Source organism: Cryptomeria japonica, chromosome 11 (genome assembly GCF_030272615.1).
Source record: "Cryptomeria japonica chromosome 11, Sugi_1.0, whole genome shotgun sequence".
Taxonomy (NCBI): domain Eukaryota; kingdom Viridiplantae; phylum Streptophyta; class Pinopsida; order Cupressales; family Cupressaceae; genus Cryptomeria; species Cryptomeria japonica.
In genome coordinates, this window is record NC_081415.1 from 4,534,837 (window position 1) to 4,549,690 (window position 14,854).

The 14,854-nt window shown below is 34.2% G+C and overlaps 1 protein-coding gene across 2 annotated transcripts; it reads left to right on the forward strand.

The window, feature by feature from the left end:
• The first annotated feature begins 300 nt into the window (after positions 1–300).
• Positions 301–13,665, forward strand: LOC131075187 (myosin-17-like). 2 transcript variants are annotated; one of them, XM_059214107.1, is made up of 36 exons: positions 301–566; positions 787–915; positions 1,278–1,421; positions 1,624–1,769; positions 1,859–2,015; positions 2,172–2,230; positions 2,422–2,581; positions 2,749–2,898; positions 2,997–3,133; positions 3,249–3,395; positions 3,547–3,648; positions 3,828–3,885; positions 4,047–4,148; positions 4,492–4,529; positions 5,413–5,542; positions 5,645–5,809; positions 6,036–6,167; positions 6,341–6,450; positions 6,592–6,652; positions 8,033–8,197; positions 8,428–8,574; positions 8,843–8,898; positions 9,002–9,116; positions 9,254–9,295; positions 9,427–9,546; positions 9,673–9,843; positions 10,749–10,901; positions 11,075–11,263; positions 11,693–11,833; positions 11,938–12,008; positions 12,137–12,236; positions 12,336–12,392; positions 12,644–12,700; positions 12,800–12,880; positions 13,057–13,139; positions 13,231–13,665. In XM_059214107.1, the coding sequence occupies exons 3-36, from the start codon at positions 1,344–1,346 to the stop codon at positions 13,352–13,354; spliced, it is 3,804 nt and encodes a 1,267-aa protein (XP_059070090.1). In that variant the 5' UTR covers positions 301–566; positions 787–915; positions 1,278–1,343; the 3' UTR covers positions 13,355–13,665. The 2 variants fall into 2 exon arrangements, with proteins under 2 accessions (XP_059070090.1, XP_059070091.1); XM_059214108.1 differs by lacking the exon at positions 301–566 and having other exon boundaries at positions 783–915.
• Positions 13,666–14,854: the final 1,189 nt, after the last annotated feature.

Genomic DNA, 14,854 nt, shown 5'->3' on the forward strand with positions numbered 1-14,854 from the left:
CAAACTATGTTTTTAACCTCTATATCTGATATAATAAATATCTTTTTTATTCAAATATTACAAGGTATATGCATTGACATGTATTGTACTTGCCATCATTGCAATGTGCTGTCATTTTCATGTTTTGAATATAACTTGATTGACGCTAAATTTTAATCTTTCAAACTTAAAATTAAGTTGATGCTAGTTGCTTAAGTCTTTCTGTTGACAACCAACATCATCATGTTTTGATTATCTTCAATATATAGAATCTCAAGAGTTATGAAAATTTGGAAAATATTTATCCTTGCTCTGATTTTTGAGAATGAAACATTCCTAAATTCTTATAATTGAAAAGTATACCTTCATAATGGCCTCATAGCAATATCACCTATTATCAACTTCATTGGACATAGTGGCACTGTTAAAACATTTCGTTGATATAGCAGTCATCAAGATTCAAACCTCTGTTTGGTCATTGTACTCACAGACTTTGTGCTTTCACCCAACTTCCATTGCGCATTACCAAAAAGAAAAAATCACCTATTATCTCAATGTAGAAAATTGTGCGATCACAGTCAGGAAAGGTTATGCCAGCAAATTTTACAAGAAAAACACTCTCCATCCTTACCTAATTCAGTGTCTAGCTAGCAATGTCATCTTGCATTGTGGGAATGCTGAGTTGTATCAAATAACATCATTAAGGCATAAATGCAGGCCAGGCAACTCTTAGTCATGCTTTTAAAGAGTAGTTTTGAAAATTTTCGCATGGTTCATAACTGTCTGACACTACTTGGCTGAATACAGGCGGCTCCTGGAGACATTCTTGTAGGTTCTCAAGTATGGGTGAAAGATCCTGAAGTGGCCTGGATCGATGGAGAAGTTCTGGAGATCAATGGTCAGCAGGTTGAAGTTCAGACGGTTAATGGAAAGTTGGTAAGTGAACAGTATTAATTTTTATGACAATCTTTTTGGATTTTTTTTATTGTGACTGCTTGCAATTGAATTATCAAATTCCTACCAGTAACAACAGGTTTCTTGTAATAAATAAGAGCTTCTGTTTACTAATATTATTTCCAGCATTCCTTTATGGATTGTATATGCTAAACCAAATATTTACTCTTCTCAGAGAAGCTAATGATACATACACGCAAGCTTAGGGAATGATGCTACTCTGCAAAGTTATTATTCATAGCTTATTACTGTTATGAGTGAAATTGCTGGGAAATATGGTTGTTATTCTTATTCCAGGCTTCATGTTTTGGAGATCAAAATATTAAGCTTCTGCTTGTGTGCAGGTGACTGTAAATTTGTCAGACGTACACCCAAAGGATTCTGAAGCATTGCCAGGTGGAGTGGATGATATGACAAAACTTGCTTATTTGAATGAGCCAGAAGTTCTACAAAATTTGGCATCTAGATATAAACTAGATGAAATCTATGTGAGTTCTCAGGGCTTTCTTTGAATTTCCTTATTATTATTTAGTATATATTGAGATAGCTTTTATCTGTTTGCTCTTCAGTTATGGCTCGGTTCTGTGTTTTTCTCTTTGTTAAAGTGCAATACATTCGCTTTTGAATAAACCGCAGAACTATGTTACTAAAAGCAACATTTCTATGATGGCGTTATGTGGTATCTGGCAGACCTACGTTGGAAGCATATTGATTGCCATCAATCCTTTTAAAAGACTTCCTCACTTGTATGACAGTCAAATGGTGGAAAAATACAAAGGGGCAACATTTGGAGAGTTAAGCCCTCATGTGTTTTCTGTGGCACATGCTGCATACAGGTATGCCTCTCCAATTTTCTGATTGAATCTGTGTTTTGTAGCAGAGAGACTCTGTTTGATATATCAATTTAAGCTTTGTCTGGATACAGGCTGATGATCAATGAGAATAAAAGTCAGTCCATTCTGGTGAGTGGAGAAAGTGGGGCAGGTAAAACAGAATCCACCAAAATGCTTATGCGTTATCTTGCTTATGTGGGAGGTCGAGCAGCAACTGAAGGGAGATCAGTAGAGCAGCAAGTGCTAGAAGTAAGAAACAATGAGCATTTTTCTTATGAATGGAGTGCAGAGAATTACTATGGTGCATCTACAGCACTTAAGAAATGTTGTGATCTTAATCTTATCATACCATATGTTTTCATTCTTGTTATTATGTGATTATTATCTGATTTTTTTTTCCCACAGTCAAATCCTGTTCTGGAAGCTTTTGGAAATGCAAAAACTGTTGGGTGTAACAACTCCAGGTTAATGCTTTTCTTAAGATTGTCTATTGTCTATTGCATGCTTAATGGAAGGAAATTTGACTATAAGGAGTTTCTAGAGCTTGAGTTGTTAACTTGTCAATTCGTGGGTTTGGCTTAGCTCTTTGAATATCCAGAGTACAATTTCTTCTCATTAAAAATTGTCTTCTGACTAAGGTGCATATTTCATGCAGTCGTTTTGCTAAACTTGTTGAGCTACAATTTGACAAAAATGGAAGAATATCAGGAGCTGCTATTAAAACATACCTACTAGAAAGGTCTCGTGTTTGCCAAATTTCAGATCCTGAGAGAAACTATCATTGTTTCTATCTTCTCTGTGCTGCACCCCAACAGGTACGCAGTATAATGCTTTGATAATTGGGACTATAATTGACCATTGAAATAGGTTCATTTTCTACTTTCTATGTTGTATTCTGAATCTATTTATGATTGATTTTAAATGGCAGAATGCTAACAGTAGCAGAACCATCTATTTAAGTTTTCTTCATTTCTTATTTCAGGAAATTGAAAAATATAAGTTGGGACATCCAAGCTTGTTTCATTATTTGAACCAGTCAAACTGTTATCAACTCGATGGTGTTAATGAAGCTGAAAAGTACCTTGCAACACGAAGAGCAATGGGAGTTGTTGGAATCAGTACTGAAGAACAAGTATGACATTTTGTAGAATGAGAAATTAAAATGTTTTATGTTTTTTTAAACACAATTTTTATGTTCACAGTTTTTTCTGAATCTCTTTATGTTTTCAGGATGCAATATTTCGAGTTGTGGCAGCTATTCTCCATTTAGGTAATGTGGATTTTACTAAGGGGGAGGACAGCGATTCTTCTAAGCCAAAAGATGAGAACGCTATGTTTCATCTTAAGATGGCAGCCGAATTATTCATGTATGGTTCCTTTCTAAAATGATGATCTGGATATTATACTGGCTCTAAATATATTGCTACAGTGCCCTTTCAAAATACTGATTTTTTGTCGTGGAATAATTATATATTCTCTTAGGTGTGATGTTAAGGGTCTACAAGACTCTCTATGTAAACGTGTCATTGTGACTCGAGATGAAAGCATTACAAAATCTCTTGATCCAGTTGCTGCAGTTACCAGCCGAGATGCATTGGCAAAAACAGCATACTCACGATTATTTGATTGGTATGATGTATCGTTTGTGAGTCCCGCTTTATTTAGAGCAAGATCTCAAAGAAGAATGCAATTGGAGAGTGAAGCATATTTCTCAATTTTTGAAGGATATATATTGTTTTATGGGCTCTGCTTAAGACAATGCCATTTGTATTGGATGCAGGCTGGTAAATAAAATAAATAATTTAATTGGCCAGGACCCTAACTCAAAGACCCTAATTGGAGTTCTTGACATCTACGGTTTTGAAAGTCTTAAGAATAATAGGTATCTTTTATTCATAGACAGCAAGATTCTTTCTGTATCTATTGAAATCATTCCTTGTAGCTGTAGTCAATGCTATTTAGCAAGTTATATGTGGAAACCTTTCCTATTGTGAAATGTGTATGTATCATATGGAAATCTTAAGTGAGCTAAGGGAAACCTACTTCTCTTCTGCATTGCAGTTTTGAACAGTTCTGTATCAATCTTGCAAACGAGAAGATGCAACAGCACTTCAATAAGGTCAGAAAGTTCCATATCTATTAAATTATTGGTAATTTAGATAGAAATATAATTTTTGCACATTTTGCTTTTTCTCAGGGTATATTCGCTTGACTATTTTAATACTGTTTTGAGGCGTATAATGTTTACTTTTTCCTTGGATTTTTGTATATGCTGTGCAGCACGTCTTTAAGATGGAACAGGATGAATACGCAAGAGAAGAAATTGATTGGAGCTACATTGAATTTGTTGACAATCAAGATGTTTTGGATCTAATTGAAAATGTATTTTTGATTTCCATTTCCTTTTCTGATTTGATTTTAGATGCAAATAAAGGATGCATGGTTAAGCATACATACAATGTCATTATAAAGGCTCTCAATAAACATCCTGTTTACACTGTTACAGTTAAAATAGTTTTTGTTATTATTTGTTTAAAGCTTCAAATACTAAAATTGTTTCTATAGAATTGAGTATCTTACGGACTAAATATTTTAAAATGAATGTTCCCTTTCTCAATTGAACTTGTAGCATTGTGTCGAAAATTTGCATTTATGAGAATATAAACTTTATTAATCCAGGGCCAGGATCTTAATACAATTGTATTTTGTATTATTGTATATGCAGAAACCACGGGGAATTTTTGCTCTTCTGGATGAAGCCTGGTATGCTTATGTAACCTTTGTCCCTACAAATTTTTGAGATACTCATTCAAAATCATATGATGTGCCCTTTTTCCCAGAACTTTGTTTTTTAATCTGTAAAACTGTCAGCGGGCTATTGTTTATACTTAAAAGAGTGGCATTAACTATGTGAATAAGACATAATGAATGGGATGAAAATAGGAGTGACATTTTTCTTTTAAGCTATGAGGATGGGATATAATGAATGAAAAGTTATATCTCAGTTGTTCAACAAAATAGGAATCCCACAGGCATTAATGGAAGTTGAATAAAGATGAGAGTTCATATTAGACTTCAGCTATGAAACAAAGATTGGGCTGTAATTACTTCTCTAATAGGGATAATAGGAAGGCTTGGATTGATGGTCATTAACTTAATATTTAATGAGTTAATGAAATCAGACATTCTTCGAAGTTCAAACAATAGGGACTTTTGTGACCAGTCACACATACAGACTTGCTTTCTGCTTGTGAAATTTAAGGGCAAATAAAAATGGGATGTAATAGGAGAAGTGAAAATTAAGATGGACGTAAGTTCAGTCATATGCAACAATTATTTAATGATGGTGAATATAATTCACTTTTCCTTCTTTTTTAATATGATAATACAAATGTTTTGCTTGATTAGCAGGAGATCAACTTAAGGAAGGTGCTTTTTTGTTTCAGCGAATAGAGGATTCTAGCATTGGATTTAGATGTTCTGTTTTCATATCAATTTGGAAGTGGATTTGTAATGATTTATGTGTAGGATATATTAATGCCTAATTACTGTTACAAAGAGATTGAGGCCAATGCTTAGAAGTTTTCTGAGACAGGTACATGTGAATAAAGTTGTCTCATTATGTATCTTTCTTTTGGATTTACAGCATGTTTCCAAGATCAACTGATCATGAGACCTTTACAGAAAAGCTTTACCAAACTTTCAAGAGCAATAAGCGGTTCAGAATACCAAAACTTTCTCGCACTGACTTCACAATTTGTCACTATGCTGGTGAAGTGAGAAACTACTTTTAACTCATATTTATAATACCTTATTTTCACAAGTCTAGAATTTGTATTACAGGAATGCTCATCTCTTTTGTCTTATGGATCTGGCAGGTTACGTATCAGACTGATTTGTTCCTTGATAAGAACAAAGATTATGTTGTCACAGAGCATCAAGATCTATTAAGCTCTTCAAAATGTTCCTTTGTTGCGGGTCTCTTTCCTGCTCTAACTGAGGAATCTTCAAAATTATTTTCCCCCATTGGTACACGTTTTAAGGTAGGGTGCATGTTTGCTTGTCACTGGTGACACAATGCACCTTTTTTCTTTTATATTTTTGTAGTTTTTAATTATCGAGTTTGTTTTCATCTACTTGCTATCATATCTTACCCCTTGAAATTTCTACTTGGAATTTGTGATGGATACTGATATGCACCTGTAATTTTGTTGTCATGAATAATCTTTGAAAGTATTGAGATATTAACTTATTTTTAATTTTGTGCAGCAACAACTGCAATCTCTCCTTGAGACACTAAGCTCAACAGAACCTCATTACATACGATGTGTGAAACCAAACAGTGTTCTAAATCCAGGCATTTTTGAGAACCAGAATGTTCTACAACAACTACGTTGTGGGGTAAGCATCTTTTGACCATATATTTCTACATTTGATTCTCTGAGTTTGCTGGTGGTTAGAAAGCAGGCCTATTTCCTTTTTCAATGACTACTGAGATTTCCAGGTTCAGTCATTAAGATAGAATGCTTAAGCATAGAATTTTCATTATAAGTTATGCTTCAACTGTATTGCAGGGTGTCATGGAGGCAATCAGAATCAGCTGTGTGGGATACCCTACAAGGCGGACATTTGATGAATTTCTTGACCGTTTTGGTATTCTTGCTCCTGAAGCCTTGGATGTAAAGTATGTTTTCATATTCTGCAAAACTGCTTTCTTAGAAAAACTTGGCAATGGTCATTCTTGAAATTTGATATTGCTCAATTAAGATAATTGTTAATGAAATACTAGTTTCTAACTTTTAGTCCTATTGATCACATATTGTAGATGTGATGAGAAGACTGAAATTAAAAATTTACTGGAGAAAGTGAGTCTCCAAGGCTATCAGGTAAGTCCAATTGTATGTCTGCATATGTCAAAACATTTGTTCCTTTTGCATGTCTTGCAAATATATATTACATGTTAAATTGAAAATTGCATTTGGTTAATGTAAAAGATCACATTATAATAGTGGCTTGTCTGATTTCAACACTTCTGCACTATCATATCTCTTGACTCAACAAAATTTCCGTTCATCTCACATTATGCCCCTTGCACTTCTAAGTTGACAACTGCCGATATATGTGATTATTCATTGTATATCACCCTACCTAGTTAATCATTTGAGAGAAGCTTTTTTCCTTCGCTTATAATTTGTATACTGCTTATGCTGCAGATGCCACCAGACAGCAATTCTTAAATGCCTTGTACACTTCTAAGTTTAAAACTTACCCAGTAAATCATTATAGAACATTTTATCCTTCTGTTTGTTATTAGCAGAATGGTTATGCTGCATATGGTAGCACAATCCAGAATCCACAACTGGTACCAAAAAGAGATCCCTACCAAAATAAGTTCACATAGTTCCAACATTGACCTGACAGTCCACACTGGGATTGCAGTCCCTATGTACTCACATCCTTCTACATTGTCAAAAATGCTGTTTGGCACCAGTTGAAGATATCCTACTATCTGACCTCTCCTTTGAATGAATCCAACAAGTTTTTCTTTTAATCAACTTGGCTTCTTCCGGTATACAAGGTCATGACTTGCATTGCGTTGTTGTTATATATGACTCTTGTCAACTGCTTGATGTATGCAATCTTCTTGACCAATCCTGACTCAATATTCACTTCCAACTTTAAGTTTCCATGCTATTCTAAAACACTTGAAAACCTTACATGGCTTGCCCTTTTTTACACATGATACCATGACGTTATATCCTTTGAACAACACGAGAAGGCTTTCACAACACAGTGCACCTTCTTGAAATTTGGACTTGATATCAAATGACAAATTTCCTTAACCATTTCATAAGTGAAATGGAAAAGCAATCCCCGAGTGAGCCTGATGATGCAGACATGTGTAGTACAAAGGTGAGGTCAGAAGTTTTATTCCACACAGGGTTAGAACTGCACGTCATTGAACAATACATGAGGTAAATTAGAAATATCCCTCTTGTGAATTTCAACACAGGGAATCTCCTACACCAAAATGGAGTCTTGCTTGGCGGTGACTTAAACACTACTTTTACCTTTATATCTTGATTTCTGTATGAGCATGACATTTTTATGACTTAAACAAGAATTTGCCCTCTATTGTGATTACCATTCAACTGGGAAAAGGAAAAAGTTATTCTAAAAGCAATTCTCCCCACAACGAGGAGATACCCTTTCATGATGTCTGATTTCTAAAAATGCTAACCTACACTTTTTTTTGAACTATGCAGATAGGGAAAACAAAGATTTTTCTGAAGGCTGGGCAAATGGCAGAATTGGATGTTCGAAGAACTGAGGTATTGGGTAAAGCAGCAAAAATCATCCAGCAAAAATTTCGGTCACATCTTGCTCGAAAAGAATTTCAGTCTCAAACTAAAGCTTCAATTATTATACAGGTATTCTTTTTTGTTGCTTTGACTAACAGGTGATGTAAAGTGCGTTTGATTAATTGAGCTTGTTTTAGTGTAATTTTTCAAATTTTGATCTTCTAATAACGTTTTTAATGGATCTATAGATTTGACATAAGAAATGGTTCAAGTTATTCATTAGCATGTAGTTAATGGAAGAGCCTTCGAAAAAAATCTGTCATTAAAATGAGAAAGTGACAATGTCTGCTGGCCTCCAGACTGAATGGCGTGCATATAGAGCTCGCACATACTATAAGAAGTTAAAGTTGGCTATGGAGCAAGCTAAGACTGTCATAGAGACTCTAGTTGTTGTTGTAGACACTGCAAAGATCGAGAGTCTCACCAGTGAGAATGAAAAGCTAAAGGTGATTCTTATTCTTTGTGAAACTATGAAAATATAGATGTAGTCGTACTCATCTGTTAGATTGAAATGTTTAATCGTAGTGTAGAAAATGCACATCTGTGGGTGTTTGATGTAAAAATGATGCCTCTAAATAGTGAAGGTAACTCAAAAGGAATCCTGTTACTTTGATGCAACAAAAAGAATTTGTTAAAGTGTTTGAGCTTTCTGCTGGACAATTTTCTGTTTCATTTCTTTAAGCATTGCAGTTATCGATGTTTTCCATGATGCAGGCTTTGATAAGTTCACTTGAGTCAGAAATTGAGAAGCTCAAGAATACATTACAAAGGTTTAAAATATTCTTCAATGTTACTGGAGGACCACATTTTTTTATGTAGTTCATATTCTTATTTTTATGCCTTTGCTAACTGGAAGTTTTCAATCATAAATAGGTTTGAAGCAAAACTTTTATATGCTGAATCCGAGGATAAAGTTATTCGTCAGCAAACATTGGTCAAGTCACCTATAAGGGCCTCTTCGGAACACTTAATCACAACAGTTACTCAGGTAGATTATCTGCACTTTAATTAATCATCACACATAGTTGGGGTGTTTCTTTTATTGGTTTTGAATCCTTCTTTCGAAGAGTTGAATTCAATTGTACTTGGTTATTTTAACATTCTATTTATTCTCTTTTCTGGCAGACTCTTGAAAATGACTATCATGAGCTTGAGGAACCTGATAAAGTGAGTTTTTGAGTATCATTTCTACCTGTTTTTAGTCTTTAATGATTTTTTGTTCCCCTTTTTATATGACCATTTTCATATGTTGATTCTTACAAGTTACAACTAGAGAGAGTAAGCAACATTTTTTGCAGATTACTGTTGCGAGCGAGGTACGTATCATCAAGGAGCCTGCTGAAATTGAGAATAAGCCACCAAGGCCTCTTAATGGCATAGAGACCAAGCCACCAAGGCCACTTAATGATATACATCTTGTCAGTTCCCTAAAAAACCTCGAGTCCTTTTTAACTGCATTGTAATTACAATCATGTACCAAAAATTGAATTGGATTTGAAGTAGTTATTTCTATAAATCTAATATCTTTTATTATTCCAATTCAGGAAAGCATAGACACACTTATCAAGTGTGTCTCTCAAGATATCGGCTTCAGCCAAGGCAGGCCTGTTGCAGCATGCATTATTTACAAGACACTTTTTCATTGGCGGTCATTTGAAGCTGAAAGAACCACCATGTTTGATCGTATTATTCGGATGATTGGATCAGCAATTGAGGTTAACAGAAATTGTTAAGAACATAATAGTTTTGATATTTATCTATAAGATTAATTATTTTTCTGTCAATAATGAACTTGATTGGATAACCACTTACAATAAAGAACTAGGTTGAGAAGATCCTAGGGCTGTGAAAGTGACTAAACACAAAATACAACATCTAAATAAAATAAACAAAATGAGATTGGGTTGACTTTTGTAGCTTGTCTTTTTTAATGCTGCCATTTGGCAATTTACAATCTTCAAGCCATTGATTATCACTGGATCATTCTTTTTACTTGCAAGCACATTGGTCCAGTTCTATTCATGTGTCATCTGTCAAGGTATTATGTATTTCAGTAGCTAGAACCTTTATTTTATTGGACAACTGTGCAATCTCAAGAGTTGATTATTTTTGGCTTGTCAATTTCTTTCAGAAGTTCATCATCATAGAAAGCATTTAGTTAACTCTAAAATCTTGCTTCTCTTCTTGGTTCTTAAAATTGACTGATTTGTCATATAAATTAAGTTCTCTTGAATGATAAAGTGTTAACATGATAATACCAGAAAGATGTTGTTTCTGGAGACTATTAGCCACAACCTTTTTGAGATCCATGTTCTATCATACGAGCAGTTGGAGCAGTAAAATCTCCTTTTATTTTTAAATTAGAGTGCATTACATTAAAATATCATCATCTCCTAGATCTAGTAGAAATATATAATGAATTTGTAGAAATCACCTTTTTCTTAAACAAACATTATTTTAAAATTTTACCCATATTTATCTAATAGTAAGTATATACGAATGCACTTATCTTTTTATGGAACCTTTTAAGTATGTTTCGATGCTCTATTGCCTTTTTAATATTTTTGCATTCATTTGCATGTGTCTATATCTAAAATAAAGTCTTTATTTTTTATTGCAGAATCAGGAAAACAATGATGTTCTGGCCTATTGGTTGTCAAATACATCAACTTTGCTTTTCTTCTTACAACGTACACTGAAGGCAACTGGTGCAGCTGGAGTAGCTACCCAGAAGCGAAGATCACCTTCTACTTTACTTGGAAGAATGGCTCAAGTAAGAAGAAGAAACCTCTGGTTTTAAATTTTAATTTTTCAGCAAAGCAAAAGAAATTTAGCTTAATAATTAAGAAAGGTTAATTTATTACTGTACAAGAAGGGTAGATACAAATTCAATGCTATTGATTTATTTTTGGTTGTTTCAATGAGTCATACAAAAATGTCTTGTAGGGTGTTCGATCCTCGCCATCAGCACCAAGTGGAGACACTGATGGATTAGATGCCGTGCACCAAGTGGAGGCAAAATATCCAGCTTTATTATTCAAGCAACAACTTACAGCTTCTGTGGAAAAGATATATGGGACTTTCCGTGATAAGCTGAAGAAGGACATATCTGCATCGCTTGGCTTGTGTATACAGGTACCTATACAGAAAATATTCTGTCAGAAAACATTTGGTAGCAATCAAATCAAATCCAGATATAAAAAAATAAGAGATGGGGCTTAGCATATAAAGATTGTACCTTGGTTGGCAGACTGGACTATAATTTGACAGCTTTTTGTTAACTGAGCGTGTCAGTTAGTTCAAAGTTTGTGTTTCCCTTTCCATTTTTATCTCTGTGTCAGGATTTGTCTCACTATTTGGCAAATAACTTGGTGGTATCATATATTGCGACCTAAAGTAAAATTGTATCTGTTTAGCTGGGGCTAGATGATTGCTATACTTCATGTACTTTCAACTTCATTTTAACTCTTATAAACAGTTTTCTATTTCTTACCAAATTATAATTCAATGCTCATATTTCATTTTGTATGAACATAAAAATGATCATGTATTACACATATTCAGGCTCCAAGGACATCAAGGGCAGGTACAGTAAAGGCATTTCGATTGCAGGCAAATGGAAGTGCACAAGAAGTAATTCCCAAACACTGGCAAAGCATTACCAAGTGCCTCACCAGTCTTCTTCAAACAATGCGTGCAAATAATGTATGCTTCATTACTTGAATATCTTTATTTCTTATGAAAATAGCAAAATTTATAAAGGTACAAGAGTATTTGGGCAAGTTGTTCAGGGTTTGTTTACCTTGCAGGTGCCATCAGTTTTAGTCAATAAAATCTTCAGTCAAATATTTGCATTCATCAATCTACAACTTTTCAACAGGTTAGAATATATCTGCACAGGAAATGTTTTCAGATACTGAACTTAACACATTGTTGTAAGGCACTGAACATTTTTAACTAGTTATATTTGATATTTGACAATGAGTGGTCACATTATTTTTGCGACAGCCTTCTTCTACGTCGTGAATGCTGCTCATTCAGCAATGGAGAGTATGTTAAAGCAGGGTTAGCTGATCTGGAGCTTTGGTGCTGTGAAGCAACAGAAGAGGTTTGCTTGCAATTTTACTTTCCCATTAAATGTGAGTTTATCTGGTCTATTGTATGTTATTCTGTATTTTTGGACTCATCATACCTTGCTGAGCTGCAGTATGCTGGTTCAGCTTGGGATAAACTCATGCATATCAGACAAGCAGTGGGATTTTTGGTAAGCAACAATTGATAAATGTTTCTGGGAGTATTTTGTTTTCCCATAAATCCTAGCATCATTTAAAATAATTTTAAATTTATTTATAGTTGATCAATACTAATCATGCATACCATTATTATGTTAAATTCTATTTACTTATTTTCAACTCCGAAAAGATAGATCCTTATTAACATAAGTCCTTTATTAAAAGGATTGACACATTGGTACCACAATTTTAATTTGATGCTTGAATTTGCTTTATCATTCAGGTTATTCATCAGAAACCAAAGAAATCTCTGGATGAAGTCACCCATGATCTTTGTCCGGTCAGTGGATGTATTTTTTATATATTTTGTCTCTTGCTTCATTATCTAGATTGTTTACTTTTTTCCTCGTTGTATTGTTTTCTAATAATTTCTAATCAGGTCTTGAGCATACAACAATTATATAGAATCAGCACCATGTATTGGGATGATAAGAATGGCACTCAGAGTCTGAATGCAGATGTAAGTAGTGTGGATATAGATGTTTGTAATGTTTGTTTCCTCGTCTTGTTTCTATTAATGTTTCCCTGTGATACAATTGCATGCTTGAATTAACATGTTAATCCAAATGATGACTGAAGATTCAAAGGAGTTCTTGCAATAGGTCCTAATTGTCATTAGCAATGGGTACTTTACAGGTTATTGAAAACATGAGAATATTGATGACTGAAGATTCAAATAGCTCTCAAGGAAAACCTTTCTTATTATATGATGACTCAAGGTAAGATTTTAGAGCAAATCAATCTCAGGATATGCAACAAAACTTGTTTTATGTTGCAGAAAATTGAAAGAATTACTGTTTTCTACTGCAGCATACCATTTTCTGTGGAGGACATATCAAAGTCAATGCGAGAGAGAGATTTATCGGATATCAATCCTCCTCCTCAGCTTCTTGATAACTCAGCATTTCAGTTTTTGTTAACAAATACTGAATAGTGTGGGATGTTTCACTTTCTGAATATTTTTCGCTCCCTTGATTGGTGTAATTGTCAGTTCACCTGTGACGTCGGTTGTACTTTTAGCCTATTCTTGTCTCAGAGCAGCCAGATATAGCTGTGAGGAGAATGATTCCCACCAAAATCCTTACATTCAAGAGTATAATTGTTATAAACCAAACTATTATAAGCCAAACTAATCTATGTAACAGATATAATTTAATTAGAAAGTTCTACTTGGTGTTCAGTATAACTGCCTTAAGACTAGTGATGAAGCACAATGAGCACGTTGCAATTTTCGACTAGTGATAATTTTATTATCATCAATCTGTTGGAATATTGTTTAGTAATTCCTCCTACTTGCATAATTTTATGCCTTTAGTTTTTCAGTTTTATTTGGGATGATTATGCATAAAAGCTGTTTTAGTTTTTTGCTTTATTTCTAATAATACAAGTTTTCCAGGTTCTAGATGTATCTAAGACCTCTACATAATGTGGCAGCTGTAATTCATTCTCTATCAGTTAGTCTGATCCTTGATCTGTTGATCAAGAAGTTCATGTAATCTCTTAAATCAATAGAATAGTTTATTTGTGTTCCAATTTTATATTTCTTTCATTTGATATCAGAGCAGGTTTGAGAATGTATTATGATTCAAGAAAAATCATGTGAGATTGAAGATTTTGAAGAACCAGTTGGAGCACTAAAGAAATTACTAAATCCAGTCATAACTGAGGAAGTCGTCAGAGGAGATCAACGAAGATCAAAAACCATTTTTGTGATATTTTTCCATTAGCAAGGCACCCGTGTTCCAAGGGTGAAATATTTGTTAAGCCAACAATGTCAAGCTTGCTTTCAATGCAGAAGCCACCTCCTAAATGAGGTGAGGTCAACCCTTGAAAGAGGAGATTGCAATCTTGCATAAACTATTAAGTTTGTAACCACCTCCAAAAAGGTGAAGCCCTTTGTTTATAAGATTGTTGAAGGAGAAAAAGACAACTATCACAAATCATTTAAAATATTGATTTGTATGAAGAAGATCATGGATCTTGTAAATGCCAAAGAATTAGTCAAAGCCACCAACATGAAGTTGTGTGAAGAAGCCCAATTATGGTCTTTGAAGAGGCCATAGTGTTTTTTGTGGAGAGAAGCCTTCTATGAGAGGAGAAAAGATCACAAGTTTTGTGAAAGCTAGAGAAATTATTTTAAGCCACTGATATGCAATCGTGTGAGGAAGCCAAATCCAAGTCTTAGAAAAGCCTTGAAGGAGTTAAAAGTCAAGAATTTGCAGTATAAACAGAAATCGCCACATGATGGATCATGGTAGGAGTTGAGCCCGTTGAAGCCGGATGAAGATTCAATTGTTCTTTCTATTAAATCCATTAGTGGTTGAAATTAAGGCAGAGATTGTTGGAATATTGTTTAGTAATTCCTCCCACTTGCATAGTTTTATGCTTTTAGTTTTTCAACTTTATTTGGGATGATTATGCATAAAAGTTATTT